The sequence below is a fragment of the Drosophila suzukii genome, chromosome 2L (assembly GCF_043229965.1).
Source record: "Drosophila suzukii chromosome 2L, CBGP_Dsuzu_IsoJpt1.0, whole genome shotgun sequence".
Lineage (NCBI taxonomy): Eukaryota > Metazoa > Arthropoda > Insecta > Diptera > Drosophilidae > Drosophila > Drosophila suzukii.
This window is the reverse complement of record NC_092080.1, coordinates 16,797,193-16,823,286: the sequence shown is the minus strand read 5'-3', so window position 1 is coordinate 16,823,286 and position 26,094 is coordinate 16,797,193. Positions and strand designations below refer to the sequence as shown.

Genomic DNA, 26,094 nt, shown 5'->3' with positions numbered 1-26,094 from the left:
TCTTGATTATACTTTATGATTTAATATTTCAAAGAAATAATACAACAAAACAATTTTGAATTTAAATTACAATCGGAAATCTGAACCATTCACAATTTTTGCTACAACATGTGGTGGTTTGCCTCTGGTAGGATTGTCTAGACGATATTCAACGACGTCCTCACCCCTCTGGTACCGAGATTCTTGCTCATCGGAGATTCTTCTGGTTTACATTATGTTATAGGTAATAGTGTTAAACATATTAATCGATGAGGAGCTCATAGTGAACCGAACCGATCCTCTCCTTGCGATCGTGTATAATGTTGCGAGCCCAAGCCTTGCACTCGACGTTGATGATGATTCCGCCTGTATGGTATGGAATGTGATTAAACTGGAAGGTTGACTTTTAGGATCTAAGGACTACTCACGTTTGGGGCGCTGGAAGTGCACGGCCACCAAGGGACTCAAGTAGCCCTCGGAGTTCTGGTAGGGGTAGAAGTAACCGGGGAATCCCCTGATTGGCAGGTAATTGACGGCCCCAATGTTCTCCTGATCGGCTGGATTCTCGCCCTCGCACGAAACCCAAATGGTGTTTAGCTAAAAAATCATTTCATTAGTCTAAAGCTTGATAATTTTGGAGTGTTCAGTTACCTTTTCTGGCTGTGTCTTCTGGACCTCTCCAATGTAGGTCTTCAAGCTCAAAGGCATGGATTCTGGCAAGTCCCGAGAATCGTTGTAGTACTGTGGTACCCAGCCGTAGATCTTGTTGAGCTTGAGGAAAATGCAAGGCGCACTCTTGTGGTAGCTGTAGTTGTTTTCCTTGGTACAGGGCGACCACGATTTGATGTCCACGTCGCAAACCTGACCCTTCGGCGGCGGCTGGTTGTAGTCGCAGTTGTAGATGTTCTGACCACGACCGGGGGTTAATCCGGGTACTTTGTAAACTGGAATGGAAATGGTAATCAGTAAAACGTTCGAAATGCTTATATATTTAAATATTGAATCGTTCAGAAAATCACTCACACATTTAAAGGGAAGACTTTAAAATATTTATACAAAAAACATTTTCATTACCCCAACATTTGTATTAGTTTAGTCTTAAGAAGAATGCCTTAAATCGAGAAATCTGGAGTTTCTGTTTCTTAACTATCAGTAACTATTAACGTGGTTTAAACCGGAAGATGTACCGAAGTAAAGAATTGAATATGGAATATATTTCCAGATCAATACACCGATCTCTTCCCAATTTAATTACTTACCCGCAAGAAAATCATCTAGGGAGTCTGTCCAGTGTTTGTAGTTCTCGTGCTGGGTGCCCTTGTACCAGATCAAAGTGCTTTCCACGTTGTCGACGGGTGGCAAGGGTCGGAAACCCAGACCTGAGTCCAAAAAGATCGATTAGAGATGCAACTAATGAATGCTTTAACGACTCACCTGGATTTGTGCCGATCAGGGAGCGATTAAGGGTCCACTTCGGAATGCGAGGATCGAGGGTTTGGAAGAAGGCCCACATGCAGATGGCCACCAGGGCGGCGAGGACTCCATAGAAGGCCACATAGAAGATTCCGATTTTGGCTGCGACAGGAAGAGAACGGGAAATGCTTATTGAATTACACCGATTAAAGTCGTTCCTAACAGCGATCCCGATTCGCGGTCAATTGAACCGATTGAATTAATTAATTGCCAGTGGCCCCTCGGTCGGCATGGGTTAAACCGATAATTGACGACAGCCGGTCCAAGTGGGCTATATAAACAAATGGGAACCAACCCCCAAGCTGTGCTGCTTCTCAAGTTCGGAGTGGTCGGCAAACTGACGCCGAGCTTCTCCACTGAATCATCATCCAAACATTCACATTCTCTATATAGTCGCTCTTAGACTTTGGAAGAGAATTGCCCTATAAGACGGTTGCGCTCAAGAGTTATAGCCCGGTTGATGGGTGTGTGCGAGAGATCGCTCTTAGATCACAGATATAGTCACATCTCCCAACTGACATAACCTCAAATGCTCTAAGAAGTTGGTTGAAGAGAATCGTGAGCTAAGGGAAAATATAAGCCAAGCTAAGGTTGGGTCGATTGGATACGCTACGTGCAACTATTTACTTGAATCTGAAGAACTACAAGGTGTGAATTTCAGGGAGTTCCTAGAAACCGTGTGCTATTAAAATTTATAGATCAGTTTCTGATTTAACAGATCTATTAATTCCAAATAATAGGTTGAATCAAATCAAAGTCAATACATGTCCAGATTTCAAATTTATATTTTACGAATATACCTCTCTAGTTCTATTATCTTGACCAAAAAAGGCACAATTTCATTTCTTTGCCAAGATCTGGCCAATGCAACTAGTACATTTTCCCATATTCATATATTTTCAGCATTGCCTCTTCCACATTTCAGCATAATTGCATTGTGCACTTGTCTATATATAGACACTGGGCCTTGGGTTTGCCAACTTTTAAATGCCAATATTGGCGTGCCGAGGAAAACCTTTCCCGTACAATTGACGATAAACGTTGCAGCGGACAGCTTAACTAGCGGTAATTGAAGCGAACAAAAAACAAGATGCCGCATTTCCCCACCCTAATTTGTCCCCATTTCCCGAGCATCGTTACATGCAGATGTTAATTTGCTCGCCGCCTTCGAAATCTCTACACTGGTTTTTACGAATAAGTGCAACTCTCGTCACCTCAGGCGGTCTAATGGGCGATACTTTCGGCAGTGCCATGCTATTAAAAATATATATTCCCTCGAAAACTGAAAGCCTGGCTCGAATTGGCGACAGCGAAATATAACTTATGGGCTTGATTTACAACGGGCATATGCCAGTTTTATGACAGGAATGCAATAAACACTGCAATAAACTTACCCCATGACGAACGATCTCGGCCCATAACAGTGCCATCCTCGGAATTATATAAGAACTGGCCGAAATGGAACGGCTTGGGCTTCCTTAAGTTGTGCAGATCCTCGTCCACAAAGGACGGACTCATTGGAACGGGCTTTGACATATTTCTATTGCTTTCGGTGGGTTTTCTTTGGATCTAAAGGCCTGCGTACAGTTCAGTTTATGTATGACATGGAATTGCAATCAATTCGGAAATAAATATATTTTGAAAAATAAAAATTCCATGTGAAACGGTTGGTTCTAGCAAGCACTTTGTATTCAACATGGTATTGAAATTTGTTCTCAAATATATATTTTAGGAACTGAAAATTCCATGTAAAACTATAAAACTAAACTGTAAACGGGTGATATTCTAGCTAGCACTTTGTTTTTAAATCGTAAATGTTTGTGGCGCCGCCAAAAACGAGTTGCACAGATGTACACAAATAGTATTTCAGGCGGCACGTTCAATGACACACACTTTTTATATATATTTTTTCTTTCAGAACAGTTTGGCTCCTTTATCGCTCTCTTAATTCCACCGACTCTCCGACCCTAATTTACAACCCTCGGGTTGTGCAGAAAAGTTGGCGCCTTTTTTGGCTCTCCGGGCTGAATGAACTGGCTACAACAGCCAAGGAACAGAGAAGTGCATCCGTCAGATACAACCTGCAACTGGTTGGGCTGGAATGGGCCAAAAGGGGGGCCACAATGGGCCTCAATGGTGGGGCTTGTTGAGTTGGGCGACTTAGTTGGCCGGCGACATGGTCGCATTTCCGCGTCTGCAGTGCGGCATTGAACCGGCATTGGCGAACTGGCAGATACAAAAGTATCTGCATATCCGTTCTTTATTTAAGCACATATATTCACAATGCATGGTATATTTTGCAATTTCCTTCTTATTTTTGCCTCGAAACCAAGCGAAACCACCACAACAAACCAATGCTGCTTTGCTCTTAGCAAGCAAAGCGAATGAGCATTTGTATCTGTATCTCTTAGCTGGCGCTCTTAACGCTTGGCCACATACAAACAACCACACCTTTTTGAAGAAATATCGGAGCGTTCTTTAAGATTGTGCTTGGAAATAATTCTTTTCTTCTAAAAAATTCACTACTTTATGGTCTTGTGTGTTTGCGCGTGATGGAATTTTCATTAATTTTCAAGGACTTTTCTCTTCATATTTCACTGAAAGGAAAGCAGGGGAAACTTCACTGAACGGACCACAAACTCTATTCAATTTGTTGTTTGCAAACGAAGCGCGTTTAGACCACGTTACGAGCTCTCCGTGACACGTTTGGTCGCCGCTCAAAACAAATTTCAGACTGAAACCCGAATCTGATGTCTGTCGATACGCAGGCCAAACAACACAGACTTTGGCTTTGAGTCTGTTTGGCTTGTTTCTTTTTTTTTAATTCTGGTCCGGTTTGTACGACTCAAAGTGCGGCTCTCTCGAGCCGAGTATTGTTTTGAGTGGAAAAGGCGCAGCGCTTTTGGCAGCACTGCATTCCCAACCGAGTGGAATCGGATCTGGGATCGGTCGGGTTTTCCGGACCGAGATTGGGTTGCGTTCTAATTGCCGTGGAAAAGCTGCCTCCTTGTGCACTCGTTTTAATTAGGCGGTGCCGCCGATTGTCGATGCTACTACTGCAGTGCATTTAGCGAAAATTTCCCGCGCTTCGATTCTAGAACCATGGGCACACTGAGAAAAACAGCAGTGGGCGAGTATTTTCCCTTGATTGAGGCGAAGCTTGCCAGAGAAAAGTATTTAAACTAAATTTAAGGAGTATATTTTATAAATATTCATTGGATAAATTTAAAATCCTTGGTCATATCGATCCAATACAACCAATTAAAAAAAAAGTTCGGGGGAAAGGCAACCAGAAATATGGCTCATTTAAATATCACTGGCACGCAAATAAAAGCATTTAAGTGATTCCGCTCAAATCGGCGGACTGGGGATAGAACTGGTTTAAATGCGGCCACAGGATATTCGGAGAAGTAGGACAAGCTGAGAGTTGCTATACATACACGCACAGGGGTGGTTTTCACAGGAGAACACTCCGTTCCTCTGGCTAGCAGCTCAGATGAAGTCGAATTCAAGGGACCATCAAATGCGTACGATGACGGTCAGCTTAATAGGGCAACGTAAGTGGAAGGTACTACACTGATAAAAAAATGTTAACGTAATAAAGGAACTACTTAATATTAATGGTGGTTTAATTATGTCCCTTCCATTTGTAATACAATGATCTTAATCATAATTTGTATTTTTATTCTACTTTTGGTAAACTAGATGCATCTAAATCTTTCAATAAAATTCAAAAGAATAAGATTTATAGAACATTTTTAAAAGCATTATAAATATGGACTTCCAGTTTAATAGGGTAATAAGGTAGTTACTCCTAAAATTTATTTTAAAGTGGACTTTTCGCCCTTTTTCCTAAGAGTGGCAGGGGTTAAAAACTAAATTACTTTCTAAATTTTATACATGGTTTATATTGTATTCTACTTTAAAATAGGGTAATCAAGAAATTTAATTTGGTATCCACTCAGAAAAAACTTCGTTTTCCTAAAATGTATTTACCCATCATTTTGGCTAGCCGCTCAGATGAAGTCGAATTTAAGGGACATTCAAATGCGGATCAGCTTAATAGGGCAACATAAGGGGAAGGTACTACACTAATAAAAAATTGAATAGTAATAACAGTATTGAATTTAAAAATTTGGTATTAAATGATGGGCAACACAATAGGGCAACTACTTCATTTTAATGGGGCTTTAATTATGTCCCTTCAATTTGTAATGCTCTTGTACATATGATTTGTATAGTATTCTACTTTTGGTAAACTAGGTGCGATATAATTAAATGCAACAAGATCTTTCAAAAAAAGAAAGCATACAATTCTTAATAAGATAGTTAATTTTTAAAAGCTTTATAAATATGGACTTCCAGTTTAATTGGGTATTAAATAAATTTAATTTTGTATTCCCAAACATCGTTAAGGTAGCTTTTCCTAAAATGTATTTAACTATCACTTTGGTTTGCTCATATACATGATTTGTATTGAATTCTATAACTATTCGATATAATTCGAGTATTTAAAATAGAAAGAATAAAGTTCTTAGAAATAAGATATATAGTTCATTTTAAAAGCTATATAAATATGGACTTCCCGTTTTAAATAGGGTAATAAAGAAATTTAATTTTGTATTCACTCAAACATCGTAGTAGAGTGGACATTTCGCAACCTTTTTCCTGGAAGCTTTAGGGGCTGAAAGACTAGTTTGCGGAGAACTCATGGACTGATGGTCATAGCAATTTCGACTCGTCTAGTGATGCTGATCACTGTGTAATATAAGGAGGAATATATATTTACTTCAAAACAAACGGAAAGTTCTAAAAGCTGAAAAAAGGACAATAGGACAGTTCTGGACCGCATAACCAAATCACTCGTCCAAATCCTTGAACCTGGTTAGAGTACCATCCATACGGGAGGCCCGGCTACGACCTTCCACCTAAATCAGAGGTGGTTCTGGAGAACGCTGGCGGGTTCACCACGGGCTGATTGCATAATGGCATAATTGACCGATATTGCGGCACAAGTGCCCCAGCCGAGGGGCCAACGTAGCGCAAACGCCATTGGGCGGGCAATAAAAAACGGACACGGACTCGAAAACGGCGGGAGGCCGGTAAATAGATACATCCACCCACATCCACAGTAATCTGCATTCGCCGTCAGCGCTAATACGACGACAAAAGAGATTCTCTTGATTAAGCTCAGACTTTCATCAAGACTCTTCTCGACAGTCGACCGTTACTACGTTTACGTAATCCAAGATTTAAGATTTTAAGACTCTAGAACTCACCCCAACTGTCTATGGATCGTCCAAAGTAGGAGTTGTCCTCCGAATCGTAGACCATCTGCTTTAGGGACTTCTTCTTGGGCCTCTCCGGGGGCCTTGAGTAATACTGTTGGAATCCATCTATGCAATCCTCGGTTATGGTCGGCATTCTTCCGCGCTTTGGCAGCTGGCGCTTCCTCAGTTCAGCGGCTATACGGGATGGGCTCCGAAATGGGTGGATCGGGGAATGGGATCGGTTCGGCAACGGAAAAAACCCAACAGCTAATGGTAACAGTATCCAAATTGAGCTCCTCTATGTAGATAACTTATGATCCGTGTTGATCCCGGGCAAGGCTCGGTCGGCGTTGGTCTTGGCCTGGGCTTACACACTGGGAACCCTTATGGTATATGATGGTGTGTACTCTGTAACACTATGAATTTGCGCCGCACACGACAAGTTGACACCGCTGTGCGCCGCGCGACACTGATCTGAATTTGACAAAGAAAGACCAAGCAACGCCGAACCGGGGGTTATGTAGTGTCTGAATATCTGAAATACGCAAGAGTCAGGCTTAATCAAATATTTTGTGCATGTGTGCGGAAATACGCGCTGCGGCACCGAAATCGGGCATGGGGATTGGGACTGAGATTGGGGACTTGGATGCCAACCAACCAAAGTTCCAGTCTTAAACCGTGAAAGACGCGCGAGTCGCGGCGCGTGACACAATTTTCATTTAATTGAAGACTAAGATCGCGAGCACTATCATGTACTGACCGAGTGACAAATCCCAACCCCGGACGGGCGAAAATTAACTATGATGATCATCCCACTAATTGCCGCATGAAATATGGCTTCCTTTGGCACTGAGCGCATTTTGCATTTGAAGTTAAGCCCCACCGATGGGCAGGTGAACTGTTTGGTATGGGATGGGGATGGGGATGGTATGGTATGCGATTGAAACCATTCCCGATCTTAAGATGGGGCCATCTGACGTCACTATTATTTAGTTCGGCTGGTATGGGGCAGCGTTAATGATAGTTAAGTAACGTTTCCAGTCTTACGCCCACCGAAAAATCGTAGCAGTGTCCATTAAATTAAAACTAAAAAGTTACTCTTCGACCATATAGAACATGTAAAGAATCTTAAAATGTCGCTGCATTCGTAGCTTTAAACAAAAAAAAGTCTTCGAAATGCAATTTAAAAAGCGTGGCAAACTTCAAACGGATAAAATTCAAATTTGAAATTTAGTTTTATCGGAAAATGGAAAACTATCGATTGTATCGACTAACTCTTATCAGTTTGCCGTCTCGCTGACGCCACCTGGCCAGACTGCGACGGTACCACTGCCGAAATAGTGCGTCTCCGCTTATTCAATCCCTATTGCGCCGCTAGGTGTCGCTAATGAAATATTGATTTTGTTTTAATTCTTGGATTTACATTCACGTGTAATTTACATGTAGTGTAAGAGTATTTTAAAATTTCTCAGAAATTAAAAGAATCAAGCGTTGCCAGACCGAAAAAATGGGGGTGTTGGTGTTACCAGCTCAGGAAAATTATGACTCCTGTTCATGAAGAGGAAGAACACTTGGCGCCTTGATTCAAAAAATATTTAATTTTTTAGCTTTTTAAAAGTGTAGGTTCAAAAAGTAGAGGAAAAAAGGGAGAGAAGGTCGCAACAATTTTAAAAAGAAATAGTTAAGGACACCTAATTCACGCAATTAAGCTCTTCACCTACTTCATCTAGTTCTAGCTCCATGCCCACTTCACTTCAGAATCACTCATGAAAGGAAGGAATCATTTAAAAAACTTTAAAAAAAAATATTTAGATGAAATTAGAAGATGCGATTTTGGCAGTAAAGGGATTAAAGTTAGAGCTTAGAAAAACTGATATGTAGATAGACATCAAAAAAAAAAGTGATGAGGATCGTTAGCATATTTAGCAAGCTGCTCAAAACAGTCTGTCTTTTAGCTCTACGCCTTGATTTGGCGAAACTACGATTAAGACACCACTAAAAAATGTAGTAATGAGTGCCATTGGAATTAAAATTAGCGTTAGTCACCAAAGATCAGGAAGATTGTAAGGGTCGTCTTCTCTACCATTGTGCAAGATTTGTTTCAGCTCCTTGAATTTTAATTAGAACCAATTTATTTATACTCTTTAATAACAGGACGATCGAAATTTAAGAATATGTAAAACACAACCATAAGCACGAGAAACAAGATTAGTATAACGATGGCTAGAAGAGTTGTTAGCTTCTTTGTGTCCATAACTTCTTACGTTTTGTAAGTTAAGTTTAGATTTTCACGACTTGACGACAACTGCGATACACATACGACTGACTGACTAAACGAGCACGATGCCAAATGTAATACTCACTTAAAAACGACGTCCAAATCCCAGCATATAGCCCCTGTCTCCCCGGATGAGTGCCATTGGAATTAAAATTAGCGTTAAAGTCACCAAAGACACCGTTATGACCAGGAAGATTGTAAGAAGGGTAGTCTTCTCTACCATTGTGCAAGATTTGTTTGAGCTCCTTGAATTTTAATTAGAACCAATTTATTTATATTCTGGAGTAACAGGGCGATCGAAATTTAAGAATATGTAAAACACAACCATAAGCACGAGAAACAAGATTAGTATAACGATGGCTAGAAGAGTTGTTAGCTTCTGTGTGTCCATAACTTCTTACGTTTTGTAAGTTAAGCTATGATTTTCACGACTCGACGACAACTGCGATACACAAACGACTGACTGAATAAACGAGAGCGACGTCAAAACGTATACGCAACTAAATCGAAACATAAGTCGGAGAACGTTTGATGCCTAAAAATCCGGCAGGCCCGAAACGTTCAAGAGGTTACTTTGATTTGGTTGTACGACACTTACGATTTTTAGCGCTCCGCAGGGGACTCCTCGCCTTCCCCGGGAGACTCCTCGGCTTCTGGCTCGGTATCTGGCTCATACTCAAACTCCGTAATTGTCATTGGAGCAAACGTGAAGCGCGTGGTTGGAGGAGTTGTCGAATGGGTTGTTTGGTAAGGATTGTCAATTATGAAGTAAATGAAGAGCAAATTCAATAGGACAAGGCACAGAATTACTGTTATGCCAATTAAGGCTATGACCATCTGCTGATTCATGACTTATTAATTGCGAAAGCCTAAAATGTTTCCGGGGTGGAATTCTGCAATTGGTTTTTCTTCTGTTTTCGGGGGTCCACCGAAAGAGCCTTCGACTGGATCCTAGGAAAAACGATATTTATTTGTTGGTAAATCAGATTTTTGTATTGCCCGAGTAAAATAAAATAATAATGTGTTGAAAGTGATATGATCCGAAAGTCAAGGCGTTCTTTGTTTTGAACAATACGTTAATGCTATTGTCAAATCACATTGCATTAATCGCAAGATTTAAATTTTATCAGTGACAAGGGACCGTCTAAAGTATATGTGTTCTTGATAAGCATACGAAATTGAGCAATTGCAGTTTTAGCAATTCGTATTATTTCTGAAACGGTATTTAGGGTATACTATATCCCCTACTTGCCATTTACATTAGAAGAAGCGTGGCAGACGAGGCTAGTTCGACTCGGCTAGTGATCCTGATCAAGAATATATACACTTGATGGGGTCGGAAACGCTTCTTTCTGCCTGTTACTTACTTTTCGACGAATCTAATATACCCTTTTACTCTAAGAACAACGGGTATTATAACTATCCAAGTGGTGAAAATCGTACCTATCGCGTTAATATTTGAAAAGTAATGAATAACTATGTCAAACAGGTACCGCTACCGACCGCTAGGTGCCGTGCAACTGACATGGAGTTTTATTTTTTTACAATCTTTTTGTTGTTTTACATTCGTATAATTAGTTCCTGAGATCTGTTGACATACGCAATTTTCGAAATGTTCAAAGTTGCAAACGATAGCGGTTTTAAAATAATTTTAAAGCAATTTCTGGTTATTAGAAGATTAATTAAGAATAAAGAAAACTTGTGATCAATAGGTATTGTTACTTTTGGCTTAGCCATTCTTACCGGACGCCTTGCCATTTGTTGAACTTCTCTTTTGTATCTTACGTCCAGGCAAATATACGTAATAAGAAGAATGTCAACAAGAACAAGTACACCTATAATCAGTGAGAAAATTACTATTAACTTTTTGTTCTCCATTTTTGTAGTAGTAGTATATAACAATTTCAAAATTTTTGAGCGAGTTTAAATTTGTTTGTATCAGTTGCTTCAATTGTGCTTTCCAACTAAATAAATAATTTGACTAATTTTGACAGAAAAAATACGATAGCTAGGTTCTCAGCGAACAATGACTGATAACTGATTTAATCAAGTGACTCTTGTATAATATAAAAATTAAATCTCAACCATAACTACACAGAGAAAACTGTATAAGAACATTGTACATGAATTTATAACATTGTTCTTGAATTGAGAACATTGCTCTTGATTCGAGAACATTCGTTCTTAAAAACCGTGTAAGTAAATGTTGGTATCAATATAAGAACGAAATGGTGAGAGGAGAAAAGTTAAATTGAGTTTATTCAACAACTTTTTGATAATTATACAGTAAGGACTGAACTAATAGTTTATTTGTACATACAATGCACTTAAACACCGCAAATTCAACTTGATTCGAGCAAAATAAAAACATTTTCAAGTTAAAAATGTCGTTCTATTTTTAAGAACATTTTCAACTCAGATTAGAACGTCAGAATTTTCTCTGTGTAGCAAAAAGCCATTTATATCAGTATACCTATTCCTTTACATTCCAAGGGTTTGCCTTGCCTAACTGTAGATTTTGAAGTTATTTAAGGTGGACGTATTTAAAAATATTTGGTAAGTTGAAAATCCATGTATTTTTTGTGTTGATAATGCAACAAAGGCTTTTTTCATTTTGCAGGTGCTGCTGGCCTTAACAAATTTAACAATGACGGGACCTCAGACAATCGCAGTTTATGGCTTGATCGGCGTTTTGATCATCATCATTGTAATCATTTCTATTATTCTGATCGTCGGACTGTATACTAATGATCCAAATCGAGGCACAACTGCAAATATGACGACAACTGAGGAAAACTGGAAGACTTCATGAGCGGTTGCTAAGTACTTGGATATGTACATGTACATATATTTTGGATTAAATTGCTTTGTGTGTAATTGTTTCTAGTGTAGAAATAAAAATACATTTTTCTTGTAAAGTAAGCTTTTGGCATGTTATTCTCCCCTAACTTCGGGTTTTAAAGGGGCTTAAACAAATTGTAATCTAAGAATTTGCCGCTATTGCAGTTACAGTAATGGAAATAATCACTGCTTAATATTTTTACCAACATTGCAACTTAAATGATAGGATTTTGGCGTTTGCGTAACGTCGGAAGCTAGATTACCCGATAAACCAACCATCCAGATAAGATATAATTTAATTTTATTTGAATTAATTTATTTAATTTAAAGCCTAAATAAGTACAAAATGTGTCAAATGATGGTTCTCCGTTTTCGATTAGTTCCCAACCAAAATACGGCAGCCAAAAAAGGTCGTGTCACTCATCTGCACGTCGGAGTTCCATTTGAATAGTTTTCCAAAGCCACTTAGAAGCCACCTGCAGGATGATATCAGTAAGAATGGATGAGTAGGTCAGCTAGTAAAACTACTTACAGGTGGTGGAAAGTGTAGGGTGGGTGGGATTAGTAGGGGGTTCCGGACCCTAGCAACAGCATTTGGGTGGGGTATTGTAGCAGTGGGCCTTGCACGGCGCACACCAAACACACGGTGCGTTATCCTTATTCACTAGGTAGCGTTTGGGGCAGGGTGCTTCAGGAGAAGGTTAGAGCGTTAACCCACTGTCTTGCGACCCAAAGGATCAAATATATCCAATGCTGTGGCACGCACAGCTGCCGCACCTGCCACGTGCTCCTCCTTCAAAGCTTTTATATTTTAAGATGCTCCATCGGACGGACAGACGGACGGACAGACGGACGGACAGACTAACGGACAGACGGGTAGGGGGTGGTCACGCTTGCGCAAAGCCAGACTTACATGGATACGTTGGGGGCGTGTTATAGTAGTTCCAGACACGCGGATCAGGAATGCCGCCCTCGGGCAGCGGAGGACAGCACATGCCCGGAGCAGGGGAGCAGGGAATGGGCGACGGGGCTCCGCAGGGCGGACTGTGCGGGCCACAGCAGGGAGTTTCATTACAGGGTCCACAGCATCCACATCCGTTACACATCTTGGGTTCTTTTAACGCTGCATGCAGAGAAATAAGAAGATATTTAAAAAGAATAACTGCACACTCACTATTTTGGTTGAACTACTTTCGAAAACAAAAATTTAGAATTTTGATAAATTTAGAAGCCGAAACGACTGGTCCGAGAGTCTGGTATCGAATGAGGATAGCTTCACACACGGCCTACAACATCCGGTTGACGTTTCCGGTTCGGCATTGGCTGGATGTCATGGCCAACTTTGTGAATTCTCTTTAGGCCTACTTTGGTTGAACAAAAAACAGAAGCTTTAAGAGTTAAATAAATCGGTGTGATATATATATTTATACAAGAAAGCTGTTAAAAATGAATGGTTTGCAAAGCATTGAAATGTATCCAATTTTAGATTTATTAAAACCATAAGGCACGAGAATTCGTTAAGTTGGCCATGACATTCAGCCAAAGTCGAACCGGAAACGTCAACAGAATGTTGTAGTCCGAACCGTAGGCTATCCTCATTTTATACCAGACTCTCGGACCAGTCGTTTCGGCTTCTAAATTTATCAAAATTCTAAATTTTTGTTTTCGAAACTAGTTCAACCAAAATAGTGAGTGTGCAGTAATTCTTTTTTAATATATTCTTATATCTTTTCATGCAGCGTTAAAAGAACCCAAGATGTGTAACGGATGTGGATGCTGTGGACCCTGTAACGAAACGCCCTGCTGTGGCCCGCACAGTCCGCCCTGCGGAGCCCCGTCGCCCATTCCGTGCTCCCCTGCTCCGGGCATGTGCTGTCCCCCGCTGCCCGAGGGCGGCATTCCCGATCCGCGTGTCTGGAACTACTATAACACACCCCCAACGTATCCATGTAAGTCTGGCCTTGCGCAAGCGTGACCACCCCCAACCCGATCCCACGAAACCGTCTGTCCGTCCGTCTGTCTGTCCGATGGAGCATCTTAAAATATAAAAGCTTTGAAGGAGGAGCACGTGGCAGGTGCGGCAGCTGTGCGTGCCACAGCACTGGATTTATTTGATCCTTCGGGTCCCAAGACCGTGGGTTAACGCTCTAACCTTCTCCTAAAGCACCCTGCCCCAAACGCTACCTAGTGAATAAGGATAACGCACCGTGTGTTTGGTGTGCGCCGTGCAAGGCCCACTGCTACAATACCCCACCCAAATGCTGTTGCTAGGGTCGGGAACCCCCTACTAATCCACCCACCCTACACTTTCCACCTTCTGTAAGTAGTTTTCCTAGCTGACCTACTCATCCATTCTTACTGATATCATCCTGCAGGTGGCTTCTAAGTGGCTTTGGAAAACTATTCAAATGGAACTCCGACGTGCAGATGAGTGACCCGACCTTTTTTGGCTGCCGTGTTTTGGTTGGGAACTAATCGAAAACGGAGAACCGTCATTTGACACATTTTGTACTTATTTAGGCTTTAAATTAAAATAAATCAAATTTTATCATATCTGGATGGTTGGGCTTTAATCAACAACTACTTTAATTATAATAACAATTGTTCTAATCTGACCACTTATTAATTATCATAATAGAAAAAAAAACCCATATACACTTTTACAAAATAATAAAATGTGTTGACATTAGACAGGTTTTAGCGTTATAGATGTTTGTGGGCGTTAGAGCGGGCGTGGCACCATGACAACTGTTTGTGCCTAACCGAAGTAGACACTTCCGGGTCACACCGCGGGACAAGGGGGTAATGAGCACTTGTCGCTGGCGCGGGGACGCTTTGATGGCAGGACGATCGCGTCGCGGCAATGGTAACGATGGTTACTGTGATGTCGGACCACAGGCGATGCTGGAGCTGCGCTGAGGGTGAGCTAACGTGGTTAGCTGCTAGTTGAGATAGTGTATTACGAGCCCTATTCCCAGATGTTGGAAGTAGAACCTCGGAGTTAAGAGGTGTGTTGATAACTGATTTATTCTTCATTTGGTACATGTTTATATACTACTTGGAACACGGAAGTTTAGTGTAATGATTAGTGAATGAGCTATATTCTAAAGTAGGTAGGTAGGTCAGGGAGTTTTGATTATGGTAGCAGTTTGTGTAGTTGGCTCGGCAGGCACTGCAAAATGTGCTGACTGCATTGGCCGGTCAGTGTGCCGTTGAGTCGGTGAGACGGTGAGTTAGTGAGATATATAATATGCTGATCAGCCATTCTCATATGCAGTGGGTGCTACTGAGCGCCTGGTACTGTTCCCAACTTGGCTACTGCTTGATTTGTTGGGTGTGGTCATGTTGAGTACCTTTGGGTACGAACATTCTCCCCCCCATTGAGGGGTACCTTCAATTAAGTCGTGATGTTGGTCAGCCCTTGACCGAATTGTATAGGAAGCACCTAACAAATCATTGACCAAGGTGGATCTTTCCTTCAACTGCGGTTTGTGATTCAGGTCCTTCACATCTTCTTGATGCTGCTTAACACTCCCCTTTGCGATAAAGTTGACATTACCGTGGGGACTGAAATTGTGCCCTCGTAGAACTTGATCATTTGGCACGTCTATGGTATGTGGACGTTCTGCAACAAAACTAAGATCTTTCTTGGTTAAGTTTAGAAATGGTGAACCCAAGTCAGCCTTCTTGTAGGTTTCGAATTGATGAGAAGTCGGTTCTATATTCATCGGATTTTTATCTTTCGTTGGTTCATAAGCAACGTTCGGTCCTGCAAAATCACCTCTGCCTTCTACCAGAATAGGGTTGATTTCCGTATCAGATGAGGTTTCTTTATTGAGATAACCTGTGATTACATAACCAAGCCTAGTGCCTTGTGCCAAGGGTTTATTAGGTCCTAGTTCAAGAAGTTCACCGGTTATTACACGAGAATACACCTCAGCCCCTAAGGTTAGGTCAATGGGTCCAGGTTGCCGAAAGTCAGGATCTGCTAACGGCAGTCTCTCGGGAATATTAAGATCGGTTGTAATCGGTACTGACGGTTGGTCTGTAATGACTGTGGGCATAATAAATACCTCTAGTAGTTTTTCAAACCCTGATGTACATGGTGAGAGCTTTAGTGTTGATCTAATTGCTGTTGATATCTTTCCTCCGATTCCAGATATTTCAATCGGTGACCTTTCCTTAAGATATAGCAGATCTGCCATTCTCCTTGAGATAAGATTCACCTGTGATCCACCATCTATTACAGCGCGACATGTTTGTAATTGACCGTTTGGCCCTTGTAATGAGACCTTGGCGGTCGCGAGCATAGTATATCCTCCTACGTGGTCGTAGCCTGCAATGGTTACTGCGCCGGCCACTGGATTGCTAGTCGGTCCTTGGCGTAACAGTGAATGATGCCGTTGCTGGCAGACTCGACAAGTGGTCGGTGATCCACAGTTTTCAACCTTATGAGCTGTAGACAAACAATTTGTGCATGCTCCTACTTGAACAATGGCTTGACGCCGTGCTTTGGGGTCCATTTGCTGGATACGGCTACATGCTCTAAGATTATGTTGTCCTAGGTGACAAATCTTACAGCTCTCTTCGTTGGGTACTGACTGATGGCGGAGTGTTGCTGTAGGTTGAGCGCTTATCGTCTCCAGCATGCAAGCGCGCCGCTCAATAAACGTCAGTACACTCCATAACGTTGGAATTTCCGTTGGTGCATCCGCTGAATTTTCTAGAGCAGCTAGAGACTGGTGGTCTAGTTTTCTTCTGATAAGAAAACACAGGATTGGATCCCAGGATTTTGTGCTGATATCGAGGTTTTTAAGAGTACTCATTGAGTTTTTTATAGTGTCATGTAAGGCCCTTAGTTGGCGCGAGGAGCCGTCTATAGGCCTATGGTCAATAATTTTTGCTATGGCGGCGAATACTAGTATTTTGCCGTTCTGGTACCTGGCCTTCAACCGCAACCAGGTGTCGTCATAGCCACCCTGTGAGAAGGCGGTGTCTGTCAAGACGTTCCTCGCTTCACCACGAAGCGAACTCTGTAGAATATGTAGCTTTTGACTGGCCGAATATGGTTTGTTATGTACCAATTCCACAAAGAGATCATGGAACCGTGGCCAGTCTAGATACTCGCCGTTGAACTCCGGAATGCTAATTGGCGGAAGTGCCAAGTTTAGGCTCATTGGCGCGTCGTTTTCTCGTAGCAGGTTCATTTCGTATTCCTCGTATAATGTGTGGAATTGGGCTAGCTCTGCTTCTGCCAGGGCTGCGGCCCCAGGTGTGCTGTCCAATTCGTCGTGGGCTTGCCTCAGTAACGCCCAATGGAGATCCAGGTGCCTTTGTAGGGCTGGGGTGACGGTTGGGGCGTTCGAGGCTAATGTTAATGATGACTCCAATTCGTTGCATCTTCTCTGCAACTGTCGGATCACCGTGTCAATTGCGGAATTTCCTTTGACTTGATCTCTTGTTGTGACCTTGATGTTTGTCGAAATTCGTCTGGGGGCCTTCGGAAGCCCGCTTCCAGTCGGCATGTTGTCCAGAAAGATATTCTGATATTTTTCGACCAGCTCTTTAAGTGCTACTAATCGTGAAGAGTACTCACTTCTAGTGGGTAATGCCGCTTGCTGGACTTCTTCATCTAGGTCGCAAAACTGCTGCCAGAGATCGTTTAACTGATTTAGCTTACCGGAATAATAGCCGTCTCGGTGGCGTCGGTCGGCAGAATCCTTGCCATAATTCTTAATGAGCTGTTGGATTTTCCCTTGCAGCTCGTTTTGGGTGTCTAGTAATCGATTGTGTAAATCGATTCTTGTGTGACTTGTTTCCTCAATGAATGAAGTAGACATATTGTGTGTCTTGGAGACAAAGAATCTTGTGAAGCTGGATGAAGCTGAGTATCCTGTGAAGCTGGATGAAGCTGAGTATCCTGTGAAGCTGGATGAAGCTGAAGTTCCTGTGACGCTGGAAGAAGAAGCGTATCCTGTGAAGATGGATGAAGCTGAAGTTCCTGTGACGCTGGAAGAAGAAGCGAATCCTGTGAAGCTGGATTAAGCTGAAGTTCCTGTGACGCTGGAAGACGAAGCGTATCCTGTGAGGCTGGATTAAGCTGAAGTTCCTGTGATGCTGGAAGAAGAAGCGTATCCTGTGAAGCTGGATGAAGCTGAAGTTCCTGTGACGCTGGAAGAAGAAGCGAATCCTGTGAAGCTGGATTAAGCTGAAGTTCCTGTGACGCTGGAAGACGAAGCGTATCCTGTGAAGCTGGATTAAGCTGAAGTTCCTGTGACGCTGGAAGACGAAGCGTATCCTGTGAAACTGGATTAAGCTGAAGTTCCTGTGACGCTGGAAGAAGAAGCGTATCCTGTGAAGCTGGATGAAGCTGAAGTTCCTGTGACGCTGGAAGAAGAAGCGTATCCTGTGAAGCTGGATGAAGCTGAAGTTCCTGTGACGCTGGAAGAAGAAGCGAATCCTGTGAAGCTGGATTAAGCTGAAGTTCCTGTGACGCTGGAAGAAGAAGCGTATCCTGTGAAGCTGGATGAAGCTGAAGTTCCTGTGACGCTGGAAGAAGAAGCGAATCCTGTGAAGCTGAATTAAGCTGAAGTTCCTGTGAAGCTGGAAGACGAAGCGTATCCTGTGAAGCTGGATTAAGCTGAAGTTCCTGTGACGCTGGAAGACGAAGCGTATCCTGTGAAGCTGGATTAAGCTGAAGTTCCTGTGACGCTGGAAGAAGAAGCGTATCCTGTGAAGCTGGATTAAGCTGAAGTTCCTGTGACGCTGGAAGAAGAAGCGAATCCTGTGAAGCTGGATTAAGCTGAAGTTCCTGTGACGCTGGAAGAAGAAGCGAATCCTGTGAAGCTGGATTAAGCTGAAGTTCCTGTGACGCTGGAAGAAGAAGCGTTTCCTGTGAAGCTGGATTAAGCTGAAGTTCCTGTGACGCTGGAAGAAGAAGCGAATCCTGTGAAGCTGGATTAAGCTGAAGTTCCTGTGACGCTGGAAGAAGAAGCGAATCCTGTGAAGCTGGATTAAGCTGAAGTTCCTGTGACGCTGGAAGAAGAAGCGTATCCTGTGGAGCTGGATAAAGCTGTGAGTCCTTCAGCGGGAAGGGGGTTGCTTGAGTGTGATCCTTTGTTGTTAAAGGATCACGTCGGGGTCACCAATGTTTGTGCCTAACCGAAGTAGACACTTCCGGGTCACACCGCGGGACAAGGGGGTAATGAGCACTTGTCGCTGGCGCGGGGACGCTTTGATGGCAGGACGATCGCGTCGCGGCAATGGTAACGATGGTTACTGTGATGTCGGACCACAGGCGATGCTGGAGCTGCGCTGAGGGTGAGCTAACGTGGTTAGCTGCTAGTTGAGATAGTGTATTACGAGCCCTATTCCCAGATGTTGGAAGTAGAACCTCGGAGTTAAGAGGTGTGTTGATAACTGATTTATTCTTCATTTGGTACATGTTTATATACTACTTGGAACACGGAAGTTTAGTGTAATGATTAGTGAATGAGCTATATTCTAAAGTAGGTAGGTAGGTCAGGGAGTTTTGATTATGGTAGCAGTTTGTGTAGTTGGCTCGGCAGGCACTGCAAAATGTGCTGACTGCATTGGCCGGTCAGTGTGCCGTTGAGTCGGTGAGACGGTGAGTTAGTGAGATATATAATATGCTGATCAGCCATTCTCATATGCAGTGGGTGCTACTGAGCGCCTGGTACTGTTCCCAACTTGGCTACTGCTTGATTTGTTGGGTGTGGTCATGTTGAGTACCTTTGGGTACGAACATTCTCCCCCCCATTGAGGGGTACCTTCAATTAAGTCGTGATGTTGGTCAGCCCTTGACCGAATTGTATAGGAAGCACCTAACAAATCATTGACCAAGGTGGATCTTTCCTTCAACTGCGGTTTGTGATTCAGGTCCTTCACATCTTCTTGATGCTGCTTAACACTCCCCTTTGCGATAAAGTTGACATTACCGTGGGGACTGAAATTGTGCCCTCGTAGAACTTGATCATTTGGCACGTCTATGGTATGTGGACGTTCTGCAACAAAACTAAGATCTTTCTTGGTTAAGTTTAGAAATGGTGAACCCAAGTCAGCCTTCTTGTAGGTTTCGAATTGATGAGAAGTCGGTTCTATATTCATCGGATTTTTATCTTTCGTTGGTTCATAAGCAACGTTCGGTCCTGCAAAATCACCTCTGCCTTCTACCAGAATAGGGTTGATTTCCGTATCAGATGAGGTTTCTTTATTGAGATAACCTGTGATTACATAACCAAGCCTAGTGCCTTGTGCCAAGGGTTTATTAGGTCCTAGTTCAAGAAGTTCACCGGTTATTACACGAGAATACACCTCAGCCCCTAAGGTTAGGTCAATGGGTCCAGGTTGCCGAAAGTCAGGATCTGCTAACGGCAGTCTCTCGGGAATATTAAGATCGGTTGTAATCGGTACTGACGGTTGGTCTGTAATGACTGTGGGCATAATAAATACCTCTAGTAGTTTTTCAAACCCTGATGTACATGGTGAGAGCTTTAGTGTTGATCTAATTGCTGTTGATATCTTTCCTCCGATTCCAGATATTTCAATCGGTGACCTTTCCTTAAGATATAGCAGATCTGCCATTCTCCTTGAGATAAGATTCACCTGTGATCCACCATCTATTACAGCGCGACATGTTTGTAATTGACCGTTTGGCCCTTGTAATGAGACCTTGGCGGTCGCGAGCATAGTATATCCTCCTACGTGGTCGTAGCCTGCAATGGTTACTGCGCCGGCCACTGGATTGCTAGTCGGTCCTTGGCGTAACAGTGAATGATGCCGTTGCTGGCAGACTCGACAAGTGGTCGGTGATCCACAGTTTTCAACCTTATGAGCTGTAGACAAACAATTTGTGCATGCTCCTACTTGAACAATGGCTTGACGCCGTGCTTTGGGGTCCATTTGCTGGATACGGCTACATGCTCTAAGATTATGTTGTCCTAGGTGACAAATCTTACAGCTCTCTTCGTTGGGTACTGACTGATGGCGGAGTGTTGCTGTAGGTTGAGCGCTTATCGTCTCCAGCATGCAAGCGCGCCGCTCAATAAACGTCAGTACACTCCATAACGTTGGAATTTCCGTTGGTGCATCCGCTGAATTTTCTAGAGCAGCTAGAGACTGGTGGTCTAGTTTTCTTCTGATAAGAAAACACAGGATTGGATCCCAGGATTTTGTGCTGATATCGAGGTTTTTAAGAGTACTCATTGAGTTTTTTATAGTGTCATGTAAGGCCCTTAGTTGGCGCGAGGAGCCGTCTATAGGCCTATGGTCAATAATTTTTGCTATGGCGGCGAATACTAGTATTTTGCCGTTCTGGTACCTGGCCTTCAACCGCAACCAGGTGTCGTCATAGCCACCCTGTGAGAAGGCGGTGTCTGTCAAGACGTTCCTCGCTTCACCACGAAGCGAACTCTGTAGAATATGTAGCTTTTGACTGGCCGAATATGGTTTGTTATGTACCAATTCCACAAAGAGATCATGGAACCGTGGCCAGTCTAGATACTCGCCGTTGAACTCCGGAATGCTAATTGGCGGAAGTGCCAAGTTTAGGCTCATTGGCGCGTCGTTTTCTCGTAGCAGGTTCATTTCGTATTCCTCGTATAATGTGTGGAATTGGGCTAGCTCTGCTTCTGCCAGGGCTGCGGCCCCAGGTGTGCTGTCCAATTCGTCGTGGGCTTGCCTCAGTAACGCCCAATGGAGATCCAGGTGCCTTTGTAGGGCTGGGGTGACGGTTGGGGCGTTCGAGGCTAATGTTAATGATGACTCCAATTCGTTGCATCTTCTCTGCAACTGTCGGATCACCGTGTCAATTGCGGAATTTCCTTTGACTTGATCTCTTGTTGTGACCTTGATGTTTGTCGAAATTCGTCTGGGGGCCTTCGGAAGCCCGCTTCCAGTCGGCATGTTGTCCAGAAAGATATTCTGATATTTTTCGACCAGCTCTTTAAGTGCTACTAATCGTGAAGAGTACTCACTTCTAGTGGGTAATGCCGCTTGCTGGACTTCTTCATCTAGGTCGCAAAACTGCTGCCAGAGATCGTTTAACTGATTTAGCTTACCGGAATAATAGCCGTCTCGGTGGCGTCGGTCGGCAGAATCCTTGCCATAATTCTTAATGAGCTGTTGGATTTTCCCTTGCAGCTCGTTTTGGGTGTCTAGTAATCGATTGTGTAAATCGATTCTTGTGTGACTTGTTTCCTCAATGAATGAAGTAGACATATTGTGTGTCTTGGAGACAAAGAATCTTGTGAAGCTGGATGAAGCTGAGTATCCTGTGAAGCTGGATGAAGCTGAGTATCCTGTGAAGCTGGATGAAGCTGAAGTTCCTGTGACGCTGGAAGAAGAAGCGTATCCTGTGAAGATGGATGAAGCTGAAGTTCCTGTGACGCTGGAAGAAGAAGCGAATCCTGTGAAGCTGGATTAAGCTGAAGTTCCTGTGACGCTGGAAGACGAAGCGTATCCTGTGAGGCTGGATTAAGCTGAAGTTCCTGTGATGCTGGAAGAAGAAGCGTATCCTGTGAAGCTGGATGAAGCTGAAGTTCCTGTGACGCTGGAAGAAGAAGCGAATCCTGTGAAGCTGGATTAAGCTGAAGTTCCTGTGACGCTGGAAGACGAAGCGTATCCTGTGAAGCTGGATTAAGCTGAAGTTCCTGTGACGCTGGAAGACGAAGCGTATCCTGTGAAACTGGATTAAGCTGAAGTTCCTGTGACGCTGGAAGAAGAAGCGTATCCTGTGAAGCTGGATGAAGCTGAAGTTCCTGTGACGCTGGAAGAAGAAGCGTATCCTGTGAAGCTGGATGAAGCTGAAGTTCCTGTGACGCTGGAAGAAGAAGCGAATCCTGTGAAGCTGGATTAAGCTGAAGTTCCTGTGACGCTGGAAGAAGAAGCGTATCCTGTGAAGCTGGATGAAGCTGAAGTTCCTGTGACGCTGGAAGAAGAAGCGAATCCTGTGAAGCTGAATTAAGCTGAAGTTCCTGTGAAGCTGGAAGACGAAGCGTATCCTGTGAAGCTGGATTAAGCTGAAGTTCCTGTGACGCTGGAAGACGAAGCGTATCCTGTGAAGCTGGATTAAGCTGAAGTTCCTGTGACGCTGGAAGAAGAAGCGTATCCTGTGAAGCTGGATTAAGCTGAAGTTCCTGTGACGCTGGAAGAAGAAGCGAATCCTGTGAAGCTGGATTAAGCTGAAGTTCCTGTGACGCTGGAAGAAGAAGCGAATCCTGTGAAGCTGGATTAAGCTGAAGTTCCTGTGACGCTGGAAGAAGAAGCGTTTCCTGTGAAGCTGGATTAAGCTGAAGTTCCTGTGACGCTGGAAGAAGAAGCGAATCCTGTGAAGCTGGATTAAGCTGAAGTTCCTGTGACGCTGGAAGAAGAAGCGAATCCTGTGAAGCTGGATTAAGCTGAAGTTCCTGTGACGCTGGAAGAAGAAGCGTATCCTGTGGAGCTGGATAAAGCTGTGAGTCCTTCAGCGGGAAGGGGGTTGCTTGAGTGTGATCCTTTGTTGTTAAAGGATCACGTCGGGGTCACCAATGTTTGTGCCTAACCGAAGTAGACACTTCCGGGTCACACCGCGGGACAAGGGGGTAATGAGCACTTGTCGCTGGCGCGGGGACGCTTTGATGGCAGGACGATCGCGTCGCGGCAATGGTAACGATGGTTACTGTGATGTCGGACCACAGGCGATGCTGGAGCTGCGCTGAGGGTGAGCTAACGTGGTTAGCTGCTAGTTGAGATAGTGTATTACGAGCCCTATTCCCAGATGTTGGAAGTAGAACCTCGGAGTTAAGAGGTGTGTTGATAACTGATTTATTCTTCATTTGGTACATGTTTATATACTACTTGGAACACGGAAGTTTAGTGTAATGATTAGTGAATGAGCTATATTCTAAAGTAGGTAGGTAGGTCAGGGAGTTTTGATTATGGTAGCAGTTTGTGTAGTTGGCTCGGCAGGCACTGCAAAATGTGCTGACTGCATTGGCCGGTCAGTGTGCCGTTGAGTCGGTGAGACGGTGAGTTAGTGAGATATATAATATGCTGATCAGCCATTCTCATATGCAGTGGGTGCTACTGAGCGCCTGGTACTGTTCCCAACTTGGCTACTGCTTGATTTGTTGGGTGTGGTCATGTTGAGTACCTTTGGGTACGAACAACAACAATCTTGAGCAGCGCAATTTTCTTAAGAAACCTGAAAACAAAAAACAACCTCCATGCCAAATCCCAACTTTGTAGCTTTTATTGTTTCCGAGATCTCAGCGTTGTTACGGACGGACAGACAGACCGATCCTAATCAGAATATATATACCTTCTATGGTCGGAAACGTTTTTTTCAACCGTGGAATGTAGGTTAATACACCCTTTACTCTACTATACTAACTAACGGCTATAATTAATATTGACAATACATACCAAACAATTTTTTTATCCATTGATTTTTTAAATATAAATAATTCGTTTCCCCATATAGTTATTAATTTGAAATAAGCAATTTATACCTTTGTCGTTTTCAAATTTTTGGGTTAATGCCAACTCAAGTGGGATAGTAAAAACCACCTAAACTAATCAAAAACCTCACCCCCATTAACAAAGTTTAAAGCAAAGGAAATAATTGTAAACTAAATAATTTTGTATAATTTATTGCCAAATAAGAGTCCAAGTACCTACAAATAATTTTGCGCTTAAATCAAGACTGATGAACGAATTTCACAATGTTGCTCCACATGCTTTCGCCGTTCGAGGGTTCGCATTTCCCCACCGATCTTCATCTTGATTTAAGCCACCTTCAAATAATTATCCACCGAAACTGCGCCACACAACAACATGCCCCGCAAAAGGAGTGGCACGTCAGGATCCGATCGCAACACTTGCCAGGAACTACTTAGAAACCACCTGCGGGATGAGATAGATAATAAGCAGTGAATTGGTCATATATCGCAACTACTTACACGCGACGGGATGCGGAGGGATTGGGGGCTATAACTGGGGGATTTGGTGGAGGCCAGCCATCGCAGTGATCCTGACTCGGGACATGTTATCCTTGTTGGGGGGTTAGCCTTGTGGGCATGAAGCTTCTGCAGGGGGTAATCAGGTAATCAGGACAGTCGCCATGGGGCTAATCTTCCAGATGCTGTGGCCTGCACACTCGCCGCTTTAGGGGTCTCTCTTAAACGGACAGACAGACGGACAAACGGACAAATGGACAAAACGGAGACTAGGAATACGGACGAAGACCTGGACCGGACTTACATGGGTACGTCACAGGTGAGTTACAGTAATTCCAGACACGCGGATCGGGAATGCCGCCTTCGGGCAGCGGAGGACAGCACATGCCCGGCGCAGGAGAGCAGGGAATGGGTGACGGGGCACCGCAGGGCGGACTGTGCAGGCCACAGCAGGGAGTTCCGATGGGATTACAGCAACATCCGGGACCGCATCCACAGCATCCGCCGGCAGCTCGTCCGCCACATGCACCGCCATTCGGAGCTCCAGTGGCCGCACAGCGCATCCTCTTGTTGTTCACGCCCATCATCATGTTGGCATAGCGCAGGGGAAAGGCCGCCGGACCGCAGGTGGGGAACGGGAAGCACAGGCACGCGGGTCTGCCCTGGCAGGCGGACCGCGGACACTTGTCCTGCAGCCCGTTCCGCTTCACGCAGTCGCAGGTGGTGTACATGATGCCGCAGCGCAGCTCCCGACTGCGGCATCCACGCGGCTGCAAGGGAGGTTAGAGTGGAGGTCAGTTGGTCGGCAGGTCAGACCGCTACTCACCTCCAACGATCCACATCCGTCACACATGTTGAGCCCCTCGAGTGCTGCAGGACAACGGATTAAACGTATACCCCCTAGTATTTTAACTTAACTTACTTTATTTTGGCTAAATTACTTTCGAAAGATAATTTTGAATTTTGGAATTTTACAAATTTAGAAGCCGGCCGAAACGAAAGGTCCGAGGGTCAGAAATCGAATGGGGATCACTACCCACATCCCCATATCATATTCGGTTGCCTTTGAGCTTATTTGCAAGGCCTACTGGGCTTTAACAATTTCAAAACTAGAATTTACATTTTAAAGCCTTAAATATAATATAATGAAATCTTATAGAAAGCAAAATTACAGAAAAAATATCCACACCATTTGTATTATTTTCTAAATGATTTGTAGTGGGTTTCGTTTTGAAAGAATATTTTAAATTATATTCTTAGCGGGGGGCACTGCATTTAAATGCGTATATCTTATTAT

The 26,094-nt window shown here is 43.5% G+C and overlaps 4 protein-coding genes and 1 long non-coding RNA gene across 8 annotated transcripts; 2 read left to right on the top strand and 3 right to left on the bottom strand.

Moving 5' to 3' along the window:
- nrv2 (nervana 2) lies at positions 1-6,981 on the bottom strand. 2 transcript variants are annotated; one of them, XM_017089460.4, is made up of 7 exons: positions 4,086-4,282; positions 2,847-3,029; positions 1,414-1,554; positions 1,239-1,358; positions 631-923; positions 408-576; positions 1-345 (listed from the first exon to the last, which is right to left on the bottom strand). In XM_017089460.4, exons 2-7 carry the CDS (start codon positions 2,986-2,988, stop codon positions 242-244), a joined length of 969 nt encoding a protein of 322 aa, XP_016944949.1. In that variant the 5' UTR covers positions 2,989-3,029; positions 4,086-4,282; the 3' UTR covers positions 1-241. The 2 variants fall into 2 exon arrangements, with proteins under 2 accessions (XP_016944949.1, XP_016944948.1); XM_017089459.4 differs by lacking the exons at positions 2,847-3,029; positions 4,086-4,282 and adding an exon at positions 6,732-6,981.
- Positions 6,982-11,456: 4,475 nt separating this feature from the next.
- Positions 11,457-11,922, top strand: LOC136117846 (uncharacterized). The gene is made up of 2 exons (XR_010655414.2): positions 11,457-11,556; positions 11,621-11,922. It is a non-coding gene; the product is annotated as an uncharacterized lncRNA (long non-coding RNA).
- Positions 11,923-12,135: 213 nt separating this feature from the next.
- On the bottom strand, positions 12,136-13,146 carry LOC108007151 (male-specific sperm protein Mst84Dd). Of its 2 annotated transcripts, XM_017070805.3 has the most exons (4): positions 13,016-13,146; positions 12,917-12,964; positions 12,374-12,529; positions 12,136-12,317 (listed from the first exon to the last, which is right to left on the bottom strand). In XM_017070805.3, the coding sequence occupies exons 2-3, from the start codon at positions 12,945-12,947 to the stop codon at positions 12,423-12,425; spliced, it is 138 nt and encodes a 45-aa protein (XP_016926294.1). In that variant the 5' UTR covers positions 12,948-12,964; positions 13,016-13,146; the 3' UTR covers positions 12,136-12,317; positions 12,374-12,422. The 2 variants fall into 2 exon arrangements, with proteins under 2 accessions (XP_016926294.1, XP_016926286.1); XM_017070797.3 differs by lacking the exon at positions 12,374-12,529 and having other exon boundaries at positions 12,755-12,964; positions 13,016-13,135.
- A 235-nt stretch (positions 13,147-13,381) lies between these two features.
- On the top strand, positions 13,382-14,390 carry LOC136116452 (male-specific sperm protein Mst84Dd-like). 2 transcript variants are annotated; one of them, XM_070997033.1, is made up of 4 exons: positions 13,382-13,529; positions 13,581-13,628; positions 14,006-14,160; positions 14,217-14,390. In XM_070997033.1, the coding sequence occupies exons 2-3, from the start codon at positions 13,598-13,600 to the stop codon at positions 14,110-14,112; spliced, it is 138 nt and encodes a 45-aa protein (XP_070853134.1). In that variant the 5' UTR covers positions 13,382-13,529; positions 13,581-13,597; the 3' UTR covers positions 14,113-14,160; positions 14,217-14,390. The 2 variants fall into 2 exon arrangements, with proteins under 2 accessions (XP_070853134.1, XP_016926257.1); XM_017070768.3 differs by lacking the exon at positions 14,006-14,160 and having other exon boundaries at positions 13,390-13,529; positions 13,581-13,790.
- Positions 14,391-24,463: 10,073 nt separating this feature from the next.
- On the bottom strand, positions 24,464-25,844 carry LOC139352184 (uncharacterized). Its single transcript, XM_070994417.1, has 5 exons — positions 25,720-25,844; positions 25,624-25,667; positions 25,270-25,567; positions 24,801-24,926; positions 24,464-24,744 (listed from the first exon to the last, which is right to left on the bottom strand). Coding segments are annotated over exons 2-4 (327 nt in total). The 5' UTR covers positions 25,651-25,667; positions 25,720-25,844; the 3' UTR covers positions 24,464-24,744; positions 24,801-24,924.
- Between the last annotated feature and the right edge of the window lie 250 nt (positions 25,845-26,094).

Excerpts from the sequence above, each read along its gene's own strand:
- LOC108007151 (XM_017070797.3), bottom strand. The coding sequence starts at position 12,947 with ATGTGTAACGGATGTGGATGCTGTGGACCCTGTAATGAAACTCCCTGC.
- LOC136116452 (XM_017070768.3), top strand. The coding sequence starts at position 13,598 with ATGTGTAACGGATGTGGATGCTGTGGACCCTGTAACGAAACGCCCTGC.
- LOC139352184 (XM_070994417.1), bottom strand. The coding sequence starts at position 25,650 with ATGTGTGACGGATGTGGATCGTTGGAG. Across the intron at positions 25,568-25,623 it reads ACGGATGTGGATCGTTGGAG|CCGCGTGGATGCCGCAGTCG; the intron begins GTGAGTAGCGGT and ends CCTCCCTTGCAG.
- nrv2 (XM_017089459.4), bottom strand. The coding sequence starts at position 6,876 with ATGCCGACCATAACCGAGGATTGCATAGATGGATTCCAACAGTATTAC. Across the intron at positions 1,359-1,413 it reads CCTGATCGGCACAAATCCAG|GTCTGGGTTTCCGACCCTTG; the intron begins GTGAGTCGTTAA and ends TTTTGGACTCAG. Across the intron at positions 924-1,238 it reads CCTAGATGATTTTCTTGCGG|TTTACAAAGTACCCGGATTA; the intron begins GTAAGTAATTAA and ends TTTCCATTCCAG.